At 36.1% G+C, this 19,674-nt stretch overlaps 2 protein-coding genes across 3 annotated transcripts; one reads left to right on the top strand and one right to left on the bottom strand.

The window, feature by feature from the left end:
• Window positions 1-1,386: 1,386 nt before the first annotated feature.
• On the top strand, window positions 1,387-4,441 carry LOC114354673 (breast cancer anti-estrogen resistance protein 3). The gene is made up of 6 exons (XM_028307177.1): window positions 1,387-1,472; window positions 1,615-1,842; window positions 2,078-3,075; window positions 3,156-3,324; window positions 3,425-3,602; window positions 3,831-4,441. Exons 1-6 carry the CDS (start codon window positions 1,470-1,472, stop codon window positions 4,190-4,192), a joined length of 1,938 nt encoding a protein of 645 aa, XP_028162978.1. The 5' UTR covers window positions 1,387-1,469; the 3' UTR covers window positions 4,193-4,441.
• A 3,853-nt stretch (window positions 4,442-8,294) lies between these two features.
• Window positions 8,295-19,410, bottom strand: rngo (DNA damage inducible 1 homolog rngo). Of its 2 annotated transcripts, XR_003656037.1 has the most exons (11): window positions 18,914-19,410; window positions 18,464-18,670; window positions 18,299-18,365; window positions 18,050-18,208; window positions 17,854-17,952; window positions 17,208-17,370; window positions 16,577-16,766; window positions 14,378-14,455; window positions 13,874-13,968; window positions 13,219-13,416; window positions 8,295-12,535 (listed from the first exon to the last, which is right to left on the bottom strand). XR_003656037.1 is itself a non-coding variant. In XM_028307179.1 (10 exons), the coding sequence occupies exons 1-10, from the start codon at window positions 19,173-19,175 to the stop codon at window positions 13,336-13,338; spliced, it is 1,401 nt and encodes a 466-aa protein (XP_028162980.1). In that variant the 5' UTR covers window positions 19,176-19,410; the 3' UTR covers window positions 13,217-13,335. The 2 variants fall into 2 exon arrangements, 1 of the variants encoding a protein (XP_028162980.1); XM_028307179.1 differs by lacking the exon at window positions 8,295-12,535 and having other exon boundaries at window positions 13,217-13,416.
• Window positions 19,411-19,674: the final 264 nt, after the last annotated feature.

The raw sequence follows: 19,674 nt of genomic DNA on the forward strand, positions 1-19,674 counted from the left end.
AACAGCAAGTTTATTCTTATGTCTCGTGTTAAATGAGTGGACGTCACTTTTCTTAGTAAATAAATGTATATCCAATATAGGTAAGCCAATATAGGTCTCATTAGTGGTGAAGGTAGATAAGCCAATATAGGTCTCATTAGTGGTGGACATTTGGACCACTTTTGGTCATTGTCCTTTGTTGATGTCTACAAGACTTATTGCCTATTCTTCTAGCTGTCGAACGAATTTCCTTTTATGCTTAGTATAGGCCCTGCACATCGGTGGACATTGCTAAATAAATTAATCCGCCTGGACTCGGAAACAAAAAAAAAAAACAATTAGCTGCAATTTTTTAAAAGTAGGGATAAAATGTTTTATTCCAGTGGATTTGTCGATAAAATTGATCATTTTATTACACCCTAACGGGTCGGACACCGGTGACCAGACACACTGTATAAGCAAAATAAGTGTGATAACAAATCGAAAATATTTGCTTTTTAAGAAGTTGTAGCGATTTGAATTTTTCCATCTGCATAAATGTAGAATGTCTCTAAAGATGCACGCCACATTCTCATTGGGATGCATTTATAGATAACTAGCGGCCGCCCGCGACTTCGTACGCGTGGACCCAGTTTTACCCCCTTAGGTGGTGAATTTTGCAAATCTCGCCGTAGAAGCCATCCTTGGACTTCAACGAACATAAAAAATAATTGTTGAAATTGGTCCAGGCGTTGTTGAGTTATGCGCTTACCAGCACATTTTGCGATTCATTTTTATATTATGATGGTAGAGTCTTAAGTATATTAAAAGGATGCCAATAATTTTAAAACCTGTATAGATGATACATCTATACATGATGTTGTACGAGTAATTAGAGTGCAAATGTCTCCGCCGCGCTGTACACTGATTCCTAGATGTTATGAGTTAAGTTAAATAAAAATCTAGCTGATGCTATAAATTAAATAAATATTATATTTGTTATGGGACAGAGGCAAATCAGCAGACGAATCACCTGATGGTAAATGATTACCGTCGCCCAAAGACACCCGCAGGCCCTATTGTATTGGTTTTAATTTTTAATATTATTTAAAAAGACAAAACATATTAAATGATCATTATATGTGTAGATAATAGTTAAAAGTAGGGATATTTCAAATATTATCTTTTTCCAAACTAAACCCTAAAAATGCATATCATTGAGAGCGGTCATTTAAAGAAAACAACCAACAAGTATGTAAACAATCGTTAAAAGTTCAGACGCAAGCGCGAAAATAAATTGTGCGCAATTGCGAAGCTGCTCAGCCCTCGCAGACGGCGGCGGTTGCCTAGGGGACGTATTGATCGCAACCCTCTCGCCCCCGCAAACCGCGCCCGCGCGCGCCGCCCTTCGCGCAGGGAGCCGGCTGTCCACCCCTCAACAACACCCGACGCAACAACTTTCCATGAAAAACTTAACCTTATCGTTATAAAACAACAAAAAACCTCCAGAAATGGTAAGTGTATGCTAGATAGTATTCGTTTATGAGCCTGGTAGCTATTATTTTTGCTATGTGTTTGTTCACGATTGATTCAAGTAAAGCTTCCATTGAAATACGTTTGTTCGTTCCCTCTTATAACGCGTTTCTAATATTTCAGGACACAAGTGCCATGTCCACATCTGGACTGCTGGAATGGGAGTTTTCATTGCCATCCGATCAAATTATATCCCATGGCTGGTATCACGGAGCTCTAAGTCGCACTTCAGCTGAAAACCTTCTGCAGCAAGATAGAGAATTTCTGGTTCGGGATTCATCCTCCCAACCCGACAACTACGTCCTTAGTTGTCGGTCTAATGGGCAACATCTCCATTTCGTGATACAGCGGGTAAGTGAATATTTTAATATAATCTACCTACTTAAGACCAACGCGCGCGCGCGACTTTTTGAGAGTAAATACTTATTTGTATCTTACATTGTGCTTAGCTAAGTAATATAGTAATTTGTTATCCCAAGTTTTTTATGGTAAAAAAAAAATATTGAGAATTAGATACGTTGAATATGCGTGCGGATTTCGTTAGTTAATTCAACAGCTTGTAATTTTGTTACAAATGTATTTACAGATCGTAGTCCATCCTGAAACAGTATACGAAAGATACCAGTATCAATTCGAAGATGAAGCTTATGATACCGTAGCAGATCTCATTACATCATACGTTGGATCAGGGAAGCCCATATCAGCAGCATCAGGGGCCCGGATTCAATACCCGGCGAACCGTGTTGTGCCTCTGACGAATTACATTCCGAGTGATGATGTCAGCTCCGCTATGTCACCTGTGGGCGACGCCGCAAATTACGGCAACCCTTACAGTCTCTACAGCCATTTTGCAGCCAAACCAGGGTTATTACAGCTAAGAGTGCCTTTTAAAAAGCAACGATCACATTCACTCACTCCAATCGATATGGGCCAACATGTTAACCACGGAAAAAGCGCTAGCGCCGACGGGGTAATTCAAAGTCAAACGAACAAGCACAACAAAAACTTTTCCAGCGAATCTAATTCCAGTTCCAGCACATGGGATGCTAACTTGCCGACTAGCCCTCCAGCTAAGCCGGCGAGGTACGACGGACCAAAAGCCGATGAGAGGCGTTTAGAACTCCAGCGTTTGTACCATGTTTCTGGATCAGACTCTGGCAATGGTTCGGGGGATTCCACTCAGAGCTCAGCCCACAGCGACCCTAACAAACGAATCGAGTCGGACTACAATTTGGTGACACCCACCATAAAGCAGCAATTTGATTACGACCTAACGGAAGCGAGGCTGTTGCAAGCAGAAAACTTGGACTATGTCGTTGATTCCAGAATAAATCTGGAGAATTTCCATTCACAAATAATTCCCACTGGTTTGACGAAGCCTCTGGAGTCTGAAACGCTGCATACCATAAAGTTGCTCCTCAGGACATCAGGCCCGCGGATATTGGCGAATCATATGACGAAGGTTGATTTGCATTTTCTTTTGGATGATGCAATTCAGATCGAGGGATTGGACAAAACTGCATCAGGTTTAGAGTTGTGCTTCTTACCGCAAGGCAGACCTTTGCGAATGGACGTAATTGAAAGGTAACGATCTGAATGGTTATAAAATACATAGTAACATTCATGATCCATAACATACCTAACCTACATTTGTATTTTTTCAGAGTGGAAACTTATCGTCTGCTGATTGCCGTGACTATCCTGACTTGCCAGACGGACAGACAGAGAGCTGACACAATCAATGATTGGATACTGCTGGCAGTTGAAACAAAAACCGCTCTTGGGAATCTGTATGGCTTTTCAGCCATTATGTTCGGATTATGTATGCCACAGGTAAGCTCTCGCTTATACACATCTATGAAATAATTTGAAATAGTATGTATTTTAGTGTCAGAAGAGCCACTTGATGTACTAATACTATTCTTTTGACCAGGTGGAGTGCCTCGAGAATGCATGGAACATACTTCGGCGCGTGTATACTGACAATGCCTTCATGTTCGAGGCGAAGCTACGCCCTTGCTTCAAAAGCATGAATGAGGGAACTAACCCCTTACCTCCTAATACCACCACACCTTACGTCTTGCCTCCTATACTGTGCTTCCATTTATTTGGTAAGTAACAATTATACTTAAACACGGCTTCTCCAGACCCACCAGGTCTGTCCACTTAGGTATTGGAATACAAACACAGCTGTCGTTGTGGATTTGAATGTTGTTAGAAGCTAGCCTAAGAAATGTTATTGTGATATTTCGTTGATGATATACCTTGATAGCTTTCAAATCTGCATTGAATTGCAGACAAATAACTTTTAATTAATAGCCACTTACTTGTGTCCGCAGACGGTGAAGGCGGAGGTCTGATGCCGCCAGACGACACCTTCCCTAGCAGTCTGATGAACACCCTGGACTTCGACTTCAACGCGACGGCTGCCCACCTCGAGACCGCGCGCCAATTCCCAAACCAAGTCGACACCTTCAAGAGAAACGCCAGAACTGTTGTCCAGGAGATGTCTTCTCTCGGTCCGACCCTCGACCCCACTTTACTGGAACTATTCAGAACAGAATTCCACATCAACTTCCTCTGGGGAGAGAGGGGAGCCTTAACCACCCCCTACCAGAGATTCGCGAGGCTAACCGACATTCTCACTGCAATGGCGAATAAGCTGGCTTCTCAACCAGCAGATGTTGACGATGTTGTTTAATGTTTCGTTTGTGACTGAATTGTTAGTTCATAAAATAAACTCATTAGTGTTCATGTATTATAACAGATTAAATTTTGCATTGCGATTTATTATTTATGCTCGCTGTCCATCGAAGCTGTGTGCAAGTTATGCTAAAATAAATTAATTAGAAATATTACTACTGATTTATACTAGTTATTTTATAAATATTACAAAAAGCTTCTACGTTCGCATATTAAGAGTAGGTTTACCTACCCAAAAATATTCTGATGATAAATAATAACATCCTAAAGCAATCTTTAGCGCCAAGCGAAATTTTAACATTATGTTAACTCTTTTCTTAGACACTTCTCCATTCATTCAACACATTAGCTGGTGGACAGCGAGTTCGCAGTGTTGATATTTTTTACTGAATTTTAAATCTTCCTTTTTAGGCTGTTAAAACAAATTTAACTATAGTACAGTCGACAGCACATCAAGCTATACATTTTCGTTACAAAGTCGCCCCTTCGCAACTACGTAAGATACCACAGTGTTTACGTTGACGTGCTGTTGACCGTACATTGAGTCAGGTAGAACGTAACAGTTTGTATATAAATATGCGTTTATAACTTATTTATATTATGATCATATCATAGAATGGAATTATCCATTGAGGATTTGAGGCTCAGCGGCTCTGCAGATAATATGATTGGTATGAATAATCTATTCCTATTGTAACTAATTATAGGTGTAGACAACTGTTTATATTTATAGACTACAAAAATAAATGTATTTTACGAATGTGTTTGATTTTGGTAGCAGGCAGATAAAATTATTTAAAGGTATAAAGCTTGCTACTAGACTAGTAACCAATGGATTTCATACTTAAAACCGAATCCGACACGCTTGATATAATAATAAAATATTATAATGATCCTGGCTATGAAAGATTTGCCATACCTAATGGTTGAATAAAAAATACAGCATGATCTGAAAAAGAAAGACGGTTAAGTATTGCGCAGCAAAAAGTAATAAATGAAAATATGGCTGAATTATAAAGAAAACATAAGGATTTCGTGAACATAGATCGTAATTTGTCAAAGTTCTGGTAATTAGTAATTTGTTATTACACAAATTTCTTTCTCGGTCGTCTAGTTCTGCAGAAGCGACCTTTTTGGCGCTATTGTTATATAGGGTGTTTTTTTTAGAGGTTACAACTTTAAAAGGAAATAAAATATGTAAAAATATGTTTGATTCACATGGTATTGGTTTTGTTTAAAAGATGTTCTTATGCCATTTATGCTTCAAAATGATTTCGGGCCAAAGGGCGCCACGGTTGGCTCAAATGTAGCATAATCGAGATGCCAATTTTCAATTTCTTTTTCGAGCAACTGGGGCCATACATCGGCAATAACGCGACGAATGTTGGCATTGAATTCCGTAGTTTATCTGCGCAGTAGTGGACTTCACATATCCCCAGAGAAATCCATATATGTGAGATCACCCGATTGTGGAGGCAAATTCAAAGATCCATCGAGCGAAATTATGCGCTCATCTAATGTTTCCCGCAATAAATTGAATGTGTCGCGTGCTGGTTGGATGGTAACATCATCTTGTTGAAACACACATCTCTGCCACATTAATATCATTCGGCTGAGGAATGAAAAGTTACGAAAATTACGTCCACCGTAATATGGACGTTTGTTTGGAAAACCATGATTTTTAAAATAAATTTTTGCATAATATAGACAATTAATACATATACCTAGCGGAATTCCAAAGGAATAATAAATTTTAGTAGGCAAAAACAGAAAGGAGGCAAATACGGAACATACCTACCATTTTTTTTTCTGTGCGGTTTCCTGATTCGTTGCGGATGGCACGTTTCAGTGTCATCACTTTTTTGAGTGTGGCGTTAGGCAGGTTCAGGGAAATTTTACCCACGTACATTATGTACGTAGCCTTCGTTTCTAGGTATTGTAAGATTGTAAAAAAAAAATAGGGATCACAAACCTTTTTTGAAAGTTGCGTTAATTGTAATATTAAACAATAAATAGACTTCAATTATTTATAACATTTTGCTAAGACTGCCATTATAATAATTTATTATGGTTATCCATAAAAAAAGGCAAAAAGTTATTTTTTACTGTTACTTTGTCGGCCGTTTGGTGTAGTGGTTCAGAACGGACTACTATGCCGAGAGGTCCCGGGTTCGATTCCCGGCCGGGCAGAAATTGAAATGATGAATTTTAATTTCTGTAACGGGTCTGGGTGTGACTATGTATAAGCCTGACCAGGAACATAAAAACCCTGGCATAGAGGCGCGCCAATTGCATTTGATAGTGCAACACTGAGTACAGTCGTACCTGTGTTAAATTAATAGGCTATAATTTTATGTATCAGGATTCAGGATTACGGAATCATTTGATATTTTCATAAATTAAGGAAAAAGATTATAAGGTAACCTGGTTTAAATAAATTAAATGAAACCATCAATCGAGCTAGTAGGATTTATTTTAATTTTCATCAATAATCAAATTCAGAACTTGAATATTCAACTGCAATGTCTGCTCATGAACGCTTCAAACTCGGTACTTTTTCCGAATTCCATAAAATTCAACACTTACAAAGTGACAAAAAACTTTAAAATAGGTAGTTGAAACAAACCACAGCTAATTTTCATAGTGGACTGTACTATACGATAAACATGTCAGTCAATTTGACAACCTTTGTTGGAAACATTATTCAATGAAAATATGGTCCGAACCCTTGGTATTTCTCTTCGACAAATACTTTAACACATTGTGAACCACTTTTCTTTCACGACTATAAAAAGATTTTAGCAATTTCATTCACATAATCAATTGCGCATCTATATATATAAAAGAAAGTCGTGTTAGTTACTTCGCTTATAACTCAAGAACGGCTGAACCGATTTAGCTGAAAATTGTCAGGGAGGTAGTTTAGAGCCAGGAGATGGACATAGGATACTTTTTATCCCGTTCGAAATTAAAAAAAAAAGTCTGCTTATTTATTGCCATTAAGGCGGAACAAAGTTCGCCGGGTCAGCTAGTTTAAAATAAAGTTTGTTTACACTTTGACAGCAATAGACTGACATGCAAGGTGACATGTCAATGAAGTTTTCAGTTACTGTTGCCATTAAAAGAAATTAGTACCATTAGTTTTCCGCAATATGGCGAGGGTTTTTATGTTCCTGGTCGGGCTATATAATATTTATGTATTTAAAAAAAAAGTATATAAGTAGTATATCCGTTAAGCTAGCACCCATAACACAAGCATTAAAGTTGCTTACTTTGGGGCTAGCTGGCGCTGTGTGAAATTGTCCAAAGATTTATTTATTTATTTATTTACTAACAATAATAATTTTCACATACTTATTTTATGAATATCTATTAACTATAATCAAATAATTATGGCAGTTTTATTACATTCGTATAGTTAAAATTTGTTATGAGGAAAATCAAAACATTATTTTTAGACCTAATAATACCTCGTAATCAACCAAATCGTTAGGAAATGCAAAATAAGTTGAAAAGGGTTAGTACAACTGTATTAGAAAAGTCACTTAACCTCCATTTCCAGAAAATACACTTATTTTGCTTCTAATAACATAAAACAATATGCCTGGCCGTTCACGTTCGACTTCGAATGCAAACTAAAAGGTTTGAACGTGTAAAAATGGTCAAAATACTGTTTTCTTTTCCACATGGCTGAAGACACAGATGCGTGTCATCTAATCATATGGCGTTGGGCACTGAACAGTGTCACGTCGTTTTTGTTTGATGCCACAGTTGGAAGTAGTCTTAACTATTTATCCGTTGGCGCCAGTTATAAGTAAAACTTTCTTTTAATGTTCACATATATCAAGCCGTTTAACTATAGAAGTTTGTGAAACAGATAGATTATTGCATTTTGTAAGTTAAATAATAAAAATATCAATAAAGCTAGATCCGTCATTTTATTTAACGAGGAGTGAAAGAAAAGAATTATATAAAAACCTTTATTTTCAGAGTTGAAAACATACAAAACATGTAACATAAATTCTAGTTTAGTCTACGCATTATACTTATTTATTATTAAAATAATTTCCATGTAACCCCGATCATTTTCCATTATATAAAAGCTGCAAAATAATGAAAATCTTTATAATTCGATACTATTATTATACAAGGCTGAATGTATCATCGAAGGAAGATAATGTAGTAAAATATATTAATACAGGGTCCCAAAATTAGCACGTCACACTGACACTGGAGGTAGCTGGGCCGACACAACAAGCTTAATATGTCCAATTTGGAAGTTGTATAAGTTTAAAAACATAAACCGATATTAGTTATTTAAAAATTTACTCAATAGACTTGTTCGATGCGTCTTAAGATCATTTCTGGTGTCAGTGTCACGAGCTAATTTTGCAACAACCTGTATATTCCCAAACATAGCATTTTGAGGAATTATAATTATTACACTTTAAAAGCGTACTATTAAATTGCTCTTTTTTTGTACTAATTTTGATAGACGATTTTTATTACGTTGTCAATCGATTACAACCAAAGCTACAAGTATTCTATTTATTATTTACAAAAATAATTATTAAAACTTTTGGTTAAAAATACAATAATAATTTGATCGTACATTCCATTGCCCATGCAAAAATTATTTCTGAATTTGAATACAATTAATATTCAAAAAAAATCTTTAAAACTGGTCTATTTTCCGACTAGGCTTTTACACAGAAAAATAGTCAAAAGAAAATATTATAGACTTGATATAAAATACTTATATTTATATAGCATCGTTTTACAGATATATGATGACACTACCGATCAACGGTAGTAACGTATCCAACTGTGTAACGCATAGGATAATTTAATAATCATTATAGTCAAGTATTTTATATGTGTGTAAAACAGATGTATTAGATCAAATACGATGGTGTCATCATCCCTGTACAAACATAGTATGTTCGTTCATAAGTCAGAATACCGGCAGTGTGATGTACACCAATCCACATTGTGAACATGTATCATAAGTTTCGGTACACTATGTTATTAGTAAATACGATTTACGATTATAATATATCAGACTGAGCGATACAATTATTAACCCATTTAGACCCAAGTGCAACTATAACATGAGAAAAATATTGTTAAATAAATTTCAGGAGGCATGTAAAGAGAATTAAGCAATCCAATTAAAAAATATTAAGTATTTAAAAAACATTGTCCTTAAGCAAGGAGGACAATGCGCTCAAATGTGGTACTTTTCAATGCATATCGTATTTTCAATTTTTCGGTTTTCATGCATTGCCATCTTACTTTGACTTTAACTTCATCTGCTGCCAGTTTTGGGACTGCTGATGACGGTTTTCGTCTTCGGTCTTGTCGCCTTTAATATTAATTATTATGAAAATAATAATTAAATACTTTTTATAGCAACATCATTAAATCCTTACCTTGCGTAGATAGCTTCGGTTTTAACTTTTTTCTGATGAAATTATGAAGTTTCCCACGTTTTTCAATATTGACACTCAATGAACACTAAATATGTTTCTCTAAAATATTTTATATGAAAACATGGGTGTGGTGGAAGAACTGTTCATGAACTCATGAAGCTCCAAATGGGCTCAACTCATAACTAAACACTATTATTATTGTTACTATTATATAGAGCATAGGTTATGTATGTACGAAAGGCTAGACATGCGATTTCACACTCTTTTAGAACTATTTGGTATAAAAATATAATAATATAGGTAATTCATTATGAAGAATATAAAATTAATTTGAATATTGGAACGAAAACAGCAAGCGATGTAATTTTCACATATTTATTGTCGCGTTTTGTCGAATTAATGCAACTCTTATTACTTAATTATTATTGCGATTAAATAATGTTAGGTAGATTGAAATTTATTTAAATCTAGCGAAGCAAATGATATGATAAATTAATCTAATGTCTAACCCCTATTATGATCAGGTTAAGTTTTGACTGAAGAGCAGCCTAAACTCTTTTGTTTTTTTTTACTTCACAAGTTGTGTTTTTTATGTATTTTTATCTTATAATATTATCAGTCCTAGTGACATGAAAATTAATAATTATTGCTTATTACATCGTATGCTGTACACGTACCAATTTAAATATGTGTTAGATTGCTTCAGACTTCGTACTATCTATACCCGTATTCGAAGATTTTTTTTTCAACTCAGTGGGATGGAATATCAAAGTTCATGTCATTACCAGAATGTGTAACTTTATCTTTGACCCATCCTCTCTTGAAGTTAGCAAAATCTTAGAATGCGGGGGTAAATGTCAACAGTTAGTCAAATAATGTGTAAAACCAGTAGACTACTCACTAACACCGTTTCCGTTTTTTAATATAATTATGTCTGCCACTATAGTTGTTAATAAGATATTGTTAATATCTTCATTAAAATAAGAAACCTCTGAGCTAAATTAACTGCATTTTTGGACGTTATAAACGAAAAAGAGACTAATGCCCGTTTTCACCATCAATTCCTTATTTTTAAGTGACCCCTATGACAATAAAATTCCTGTTATTTTTCACCATAAGGGTCACTTAAAAATTAGGGATTGATGGTGAAAACGGGCATAAGCCAAACGACATTAACGTTTGTACGGAGACAACGTTAGGGAGAAGCCCTTCAGTAATAGGGGATGTTTCCTGCGTAAAAAAGCAAGTTTGAATTAGTCCGTCGTATAACATAGAAAAAAATACTCAACACGTATTTTTCACCAAACTAATGAAAGTTGAAAAAGATATAGCGCGCCAGGTCAAAAGAACCCCTTGACGTCAAGGCGTGCTTTTAACAGTGTAGCACTTTGTGACGTAACGGGGAACTTCTACGCATCATAACTTCAAAGAAACTAAAATAAACATGTCCAATATTTTTTGATAATGTAATTAACGGTGTTTTTTTAGGTGTGGTTTTACATATTATCATTAACCGATCAATTAGTCTTTAGAAAATTTACGATTACTACCTATTACTAAATGCCGCATAAAATTCGGCGTAGTCGTCCTACACCTGTAGGTCCCAAAACTTAACTTACATTTATCACAAACTATTCGATCAAAGTAACTTGTTCATTGTTAAGTGACAATGATGAAGTTATCTTTCATCTTACTCCAAGGTACAAAAGTACCATGACCAACTGACATACTTAGTGATTGACAAAAAACGTTTAGCCTAGGCGCAGTTCACCGACTTTTAATCGGCCAATTGTTGGGCCCGATTCTAATTTGTATGATGAATCGGCCGATATCAAATTGGTGTAATGCGCGCACTTTCATACATCTCCATACTGATTAACAGCCCGACCCAACTATCGCCCAACTAAAAGTCGGTGGTCTTCGCCTAGGCTTAGCTAATCATTTCTTCGTGACTTTCAATTCAATAATGAACACGAATTGATTCGGAATTTATTCAAACGCTAAAAGCGCCTTCAAATTAGCGCGGCAGTATACCACTGCGGCGCGCTCGCCGCACTACTTTACATAATTATAATTTCTGGAAGCGCAGTCGCAGCGCGGCGTCACTAACGTAATAAACGGAACGAGAGTTGATATAAAATAATGTATAGATGACCCACGCTGAACTGTCCCACCAAACTCAATGACAGGGGGCGCTACCATCGTTCAACTATATGGTTTCCAACATGGCAAAAATCGGAACCAGCGATCCGGTATTGACGGTGGCGCCCCACTGTCAATGTCATGCGTAGGACAGTTCAGTATTTTGGAACTATATCATAAAAATGCTAATCTGAACAGCTTGACAGATTAGCGTGGGGTAAAGACAAACTAAGAAAACTTAGCTTGCTGTCATAATATACCGTAGAAGGTAAGTTTGTATTATTTAATGACCTGAATCAAATATATCAGTTTTATGATTCATCACCGATCCCTAAAATAAATAGAACGCAACCGGTGACTTGACTATGTCAAGCTATAAAAAGTTATTAAAACTTAAAATTGATCATATGAGACGAGATTTAAATCCGTTATTGTCAGGGTCTAAAAGTAAGTCAGTTGATTGACAAGAATAGTCCCTCAATTTTGTTTGAAGAATGAGGGTTTTCGCGTATGAAAGATCCACTAGATGGCGGGACGTGGATGTGGGGTCTGACTGCTGCGTGATTGGTGGATTTTGACATATCTGTCAATGTCATGTCAAAAATAACCAATCATGCAGCATTTGGACCTCGCGTCTACGTATTGCCATCTGGCGCATTTTTCATACGCGAAAACCCTCATTGCAGACACTGCGTGCGTCAGCGATCTACGTAGACTAAGTAATCAGAAATCAAACATCAGAAATGTACAGAAAGAAGATATGTATACAGGGTGGAAACGATAAGTGATCTCACGCGATTATTTCTAAACTATACAAGATATCGAAAAACTGGTTACTGATCCTGAAAGTGCTTCACGAGCTCTTTCCAATGGTATAAGTAATAGGTTACAGAATTTACTGGATCTATCCGAAAATTCAATGTTTTCAGCCTCCATACTAAATGTATGCCAGCCACACAATATTAGAAGTGTTATTTTTATTTTATTAAATAATAAACACTTAAATTTAACTCGTAACATGCATTCTAATTTAAAATTAATCATGGAAAATATTGGTTTTAGGCTTTACTTGCTATAATATTATCAAGACATGAGTGCCATGACTGTGGGAGTACTAAATGTATGGAAGCTGGAAACATTGAATTTTCGGATAGATCCAGTTTATTTTGTAACTTATTATTGGTACCGTTGGATAGAGCTCGTGAAGCACTTTCAGGATCAGTAACCAGTTTTGAGATATCTTGTATAGTTTTTAATTTTATGTGGTTTTACTAAATGTATGGAAGCTGGAAACATTGAAATTTCGGATAGATCCAGTTTATTTTGTCACTTATTATTGATACCGTTGGATAGAGCTCGTGAAGCACTTTCAGGATCAGTAACCAAATTTTGGATATCTTGTATAGTTTAGAAATAATCGAGTGAGATCACTTATCGTTTCCACCCTGTATAGTGTGTATAATTATGTCGATGTAGTACGAATGTGCGTACTTAAATAATAATAGTTAAAACAAAGCATTACTTCAACCGAATAGTGGTGTGCTGATTCCCAGGCCAGGCATCGTCATCAGAACTTGAGAGACTTGGCGAAGAGAGCCACTGTGGCTTGCGTCTTGTCGCCGTTGAATCGACGCAACTCGACGATGGCCTGGAAGAAGATAGATAGATAGATCACATTTTATTTGTACACCACACGAGACAAGGAATTAATGAAAAATGATTATTTATTAAAACTGAGCTGTGAAATCTATGAGTATTCCGTACAAGCTTGTAGGTATGTAAATAGTTTGAGCAAAAAAGAAAAAAAATACGTTTGTTTGTTTCTGAACACCATTAAAAATTTTATTTTATTCTGTCAGTGTTATAACGGCAACAGAAAAATTTCATCATCTGTGAAAAAATTTACTAAGTATCACCACGTATCACGGTTCATGAGCTACAGCCTGGTGACACACAGACGTTACAGACGGACAGTGGAGTCTTAGTAATAGGATCCCGTTTTTACCCTTTGAGTACGGAACCCTAAAAATAAAGCATATTTTGTTGTCTACTGAAATTCAGGCGCGAAGCTGCAAGCTAAGGTAAGTTGTAAGTATATTACCAACCTGTTCTCTGGTGAATCCAAGATTCACAATTTCTTCTACCTCATTCTCGCCAAATCTGTCAGTCGGGAGTATAGTTTGGCTGGGGTCGCCCAAACCTGTAAAAATAATGGTGATTGTTATTACTTAGTTAATTGTTAGGCTACGCAAACGTAGATACTTTGGTATCAGTGAATTTTTGACATCTTAGGTAACTGAATACAAAAATTTAGCGGTTGCTGATGCTTTACGAATAACTCTGTATACGTTTGCGCTAATCATCGAAATACAGACTTATCATGACTTCAATAGTGTACCAATATTTGATAAAGAAGTTATGTTCATATATTATTTGGTGCGGTATGCGGTGCTCGCAGAATATCAGCGTCGAGGTACTACGTGCCTCGGCTTATGCTGAGCGAGGACCTGTTTGGTACAATTTTATTTTAATTTTAAGTTTTAATTTGTATTGTGTTGTGCCAAATAAACGTTTTTTTTATTTTTTTTTATTTCCAAATAAATATTTACCAAGTCTAGGGTTCGCCTGTGAAGATGTGGACTGGCCAGCTGAAGATTGTCTCGAAAACTGGGACGAGTTTGGTTCCGCTAGATAAAAATAAATCAGCCAGGTTAACACTAAGTTTACTACACTATTCAAACAGATGAAAGCATAAGTACTATCATTGATATAGTTCGTTTCATCCACTAACACGCGCGGGTTCGAGGGAAGCGCGGGGTGCGGGGAACCCGATCCGACCAATTCGAGCGGCATTGTTGGCATTGGCAGCGTTGCAACAGGCTAGTTTTCTAAAAAATTTTTTTTAGTCCGTCATGTTTAATATCAAAAAATATTGGACTCGTATATTTTTATTTGTCAATCTAACAAATAATTACATAGTTATGGTGCGTTGAAGTTCCGCGCGACGTCACAAAGTGCGGCAGTTTTAAGCACTCATTGACGTCACGGGCCTCTTGTTTTGAACTTTAGCGCGCTTTATCTCTTTAAATTTTCATTAGTTTGAAAAACTGAAAAATACGTATAGATTATTTTTTGATAAGTTAACTGACGGACTAATTAAAACTCTTGCTTTTTGACCCAGGAAACATCCCTATTGGACAATGTCCGTGAGTGCGCGCGCACACTACAATCATGACGCTCGGATTGGTCGGATCAGGCTCCCCGGACCCCGCGCGTCTTCGTGGATGAAACGAACTATAAACAATCAAAATATAAATTTCTAATGCTTCCATGGTGACGATATTGTTAAACAATAATTACTAGTCTTCTAAGTTTTAGTTTTATGAAACTGGTTCTAATTTCAATAGGTTTTGCCTTATTTTTTTGCTATGGTTTGTTTTATTACATTTGAAACTTGTCTATGGATGCTACAATTGACAGCTATTTAGTTGGAAAGCAGTGTATTTTTATTACTACGAGGAAAAACAACTAGTTTTTCATTGAGTTACAAGTGCACTAAAATGAAACTAGACAGACATATTTTTAACAGTACTTAACTGACACCATTTGCTTGCAGAAAATAAACAAGAAGGTATTTCATACAAGTATTTATTACATTTATTTTTAGTTTAATAGTGCGTATTCCACATCATCATCATTATCATTTCAGCCATAGGACGGCTAGAAGACGTAGCGTGGGCAGGCCTCCTACTAGGTGGACCGACGATCTGGTAAAGGTCGCGGGAAGAGCCTGGATGCGGGCAGCGCAGGACCGTTCATTGTGGAAAACCTTGGGGGAGGCCTTTGTCCAGCAGTGGACGTCATTTGGCTGAAACGAACCATAGGACGTCCACTGCTGGACATAAGCCTCCCCCAATGTTTTCCATGTTGATCGATTGGTAGCGGCCTGCGTCCAGTGATTCCCTGCTACCTTATGCTGCGTATTACACGCATTACAATAATTAATACTTGTATGAAAACACCCTTACTGGCATTGCATTGCTAAAAGGAAACATAATATGAATGATGTGTAAAACGATACATAAATAACATATAATTAGAAAATAACACATCATTCGCAAATAGTAAGAAAGCAGTCAATTGGAACTTGCATGTAACAAACAGCCAGTGCGGGATAATTACATAAGTCAGCATATTATACTCATACCCAGGATTGTTAACTTTCTGAAAGTACACTGTTATTTTATTAATTAATTAATGGACGGAAAAGCTGGTCATTAGATTATTGTGTCAGTGTCAATCATTAGTATTGTTATGTTGTAACGTTAACTTTGCAATTACTCATTATTATACCTTCACTAATTATTGAAAAGATGAAAAGACAAATTGTTGTGTACAACAAAAGAAAATTGTGTATGATATAAGATACAAGTTAGAACTAAAATAACGTTAACAGTGAACTAGTTATTTGGCAGTTTGCACGCCAAATAATCCAACACACCAAAAGCCTGTGCAGACGAGGGACCATCCACGAGGTCCTTTTCCATAAAAATATAAATCTCTTATTAACTGTATCAGATATGGAACCCGAGATGCAAAGGTACCCCATTTGTACCCTGTACAAATAGTATTGTCCTCTGTGGAGTCCCTTTTCTACATAAGTAGACACAAATCTACACAAAAACAACATGCAATTTTACGATTTTTATTTTATCAATACGTTACTTGTTTCGTTGCAGCTTTATCACAAACATTTCGCACATGCACAGTAAGCGTTGATATTTTTTACTTTTTTTTCCCTCTCCCACCTTGTTTGGACTTTTCCATCGCCTCTTTGACCTGGCGCTCCTCGTGATCCTTCATGGATTGGTTGACGATCTCATCCTCGGAGTAGCCAGACAGACGGGCACACTCTGGCAGTTCGGATTCGGGCAGGAAAGGGGTTTCTGTACCAGTTGTGCCAATGCGAAGGACATTTCTCTTCAGGTCAATGTTGCACTGTGAGTAAACAGTAAAATATTTGATTAAATGGCAATATTTTGTTCAATGAAGGCTTTAATGACAAATAATATCAAGAAAAGACTGTGAAATGGTAAAGTATTTCCTTCATTTAATATTATTATAAGGTTAAAAAAACTTTTAAAGATTCCATTAATCAAGTCTGAAAAACATCTCATAACGTTGTTTACTTTTGTTATCATCTGGACTTCTGGACTCTGGAGGCATATTTTTGAAGAAAATATCAATTCTCAAACAAATAGAAAGGATAAGATTTCAAAAACATATTGCCTGGACTATAGACATTGTTATCTCTACATTTTAGATACTGAGTATGGGAGATAAGAATAGGTCTATATTGGGTCAGATCTTATCTAGAGTGCTATTTGTCTCAACGAAAAATAGTAAATGAATTAAATCAAATTATTTTCTTTTCTTTACCTGATGTCTCTTAAGCATATCAAGTCCAAGTAACATGTCCATGGGCTGCTCTTCCAGCACAGAGAAGGAAGTGGTAAGGAAATCCTTCTCGATCCGCATCTGAACCATGTGGATACGGCCTATAATTCTTTGTACACCCACACCTTTGGCTATGCCTGCCCATCTGCAAAAAAATATGAGAATGAGACTCCCAAGGTAATAAATAATCCCTGGATATTTAAATATTTGTTTTTATCATTATACATAAAAACACCCATATCATTAACATAGCAACTTTTTTATTATGAATATCATCAGCTATTTGTTTGTATTATAGCTTAAAGAAGATAATTATGTTAGTGAACTAATGAACTATAATTAAAGAGCATTAAGTAAAAATCAACTGAAGTAATTAGTAAGATTACGAAATTGATGATTTAGCTACTTTGCCAACCAATAAATATGTAGTTTACATTAAGATTATAACGTGATTTATAAGTTCTGTCATCAAGAAACAAAGAAAGACGATAAAAAATACATTGATTATGTTTGAAAGTCAAATTTGTATTAGAATTACAAAGTTGCTGTGGGTTCGTTCCAAATGATGTATAAAAGATTTTTTAAATGAAATATAAATAAGAACATAAAGACAAAAGAAATAACTTGCCTAGTGTCCACCAGACGCATAATGTTACACCGCTCAGCACAAGCCGCAGACATTATAGTAGTTTGAGCACCAGAGTCAATGAATGCTTTTACAGGAAATCTGAAATTAAATCACAGATTTATAAATTAATCATTTCGATTCTTTACTGGAATGATTTTGTATAAAAAAGGAAGGTAAAAAAATTACAGAACATTACCCATTCACATGACAGTTAATGTACAACATGACAACGGTTCCAAAAGTTTCTGGATTGTACTCCATTGCCGCTTCCATGTTTGCCTCTATGTTCTTTTGTCTGATTTCTTCTGCAATCATTCTTTGAGCCTCCGTGTCAAAAGGATCGGAATTCATCATCCTGAAAGTTACAATAAACAATGTTTTAAGCACTAACATAATACAGTTCGTTATGGTATACAAAATTACCATTTTACATTGATATTTTTACCTTATTCTTTGTTGCTGACGCTCAGTCCTAGCAGATATTTGTTCTCTGAGCACAGAAGCAAATGTATCTACAAAAAATGGTATTTTTAGATTTGGTAAGGAGACAGAACACAATGATTTTCACAGTATACAGTACAAGCCTAAAGCGGCCTGCTATTATACATACCAAGATTGCCACTCAGCAGGGCATCAGCTAATCGTGGATTATTTTGTTTCAGTAGAGCAAGCTGATCAGGGTTTGCAAGAAACATTTCCCTGATGATCCTAGGGTCTTCTTCAACCGGAGGATTCCTTGCAGCCATTGAGGTACTCGCTGCTTCCGGTGGCACTCGGATGTTACTAAAGTCTAAAGTTGCTAAGCCGCTTGGCAAAGCTGCAAAATATATACAGTTTTTTTAATGATTTAATTTATTTTATTCCTGTAAAACAATACAAAATGGAGAAAATGTGTGTGACACAAATGTCAATATGATTCATCTCATTTTTTTTCTAAATTGTGCTTTACAGCCAGTTGTAAAATTAACATCAAAATGACATGCATTGTCATGATTATCAACATCAAGGGAATGACAATGCAGTTTCAAGTAAACAAAAATAGTGAGTGTAACAAAGGCACCTTGGCTTGAGTCGTTCATGTTGGTGTTTGTGGCGGATTGCAGCATGTGGATGAGCACGATAACATCGCCGTCGTGGACACCATGTGCTTTTAAAGATTTCTTGTCGTCCAACAGTGGTGTTCCATTGAAATTCAGTGTGATGTCTTTGGCCGGGAAACCCGACTCTATTTCACAGAACGCCTTGAAATTCTCCAGCTCCAAGTCTTCGGAGACGTCGAGAACGAAAATCTCATCGTTGAGCGTGGTTACAGTGACTTTCATGGTGAAATTTCGGTACACTGTCGACGTGAAGCAAACTAGCACTACGAGGGTAGAAGGAAGGCTTATGTAGAACGATTTATACTACAGGAATGACTGTCCAAAACATTTTAGTTTTGACACACTTAGTATATTTAAGTACACACGTCCTTGTGGTATTTAAAACACGAACAAATAAACTTTTGGAACCGTTCCCTAGAATTAAAATTCGCTTGCAAAGGTGTAAGTTGCAGCTCAGTTATAAATAGTGTTGTAAAAGTTACGATTATGAGTGTTCAATTGAGTTATCGAGTGATGACTTTTAAAGTTCAATTTTGTCTATCAATCTCTCTTGAAATTGGATAGAATAATCGATAAATGGTCAAATTAATTTGAAAAAGAAGTTTGTAGTAAGTGTGATTTGTAAATAATCATTAATTCGTTATTACTTTGATTTTTTGGTCGGTTTTTTCATTTTATAAAACTCAATATTCAATTGACAATAGACAAAGACTTCTCGGAT

Source organism: Ostrinia furnacalis, unplaced genomic scaffold, assembly GCF_004193835.3.
Source record: "Ostrinia furnacalis isolate ACB-3 unplaced genomic scaffold, ASM419383v2 OfSCF2106, whole genome shotgun sequence".
Classification (NCBI taxonomy): Eukaryota; Metazoa; Arthropoda; class Insecta; order Lepidoptera; family Crambidae; genus Ostrinia; species Ostrinia furnacalis.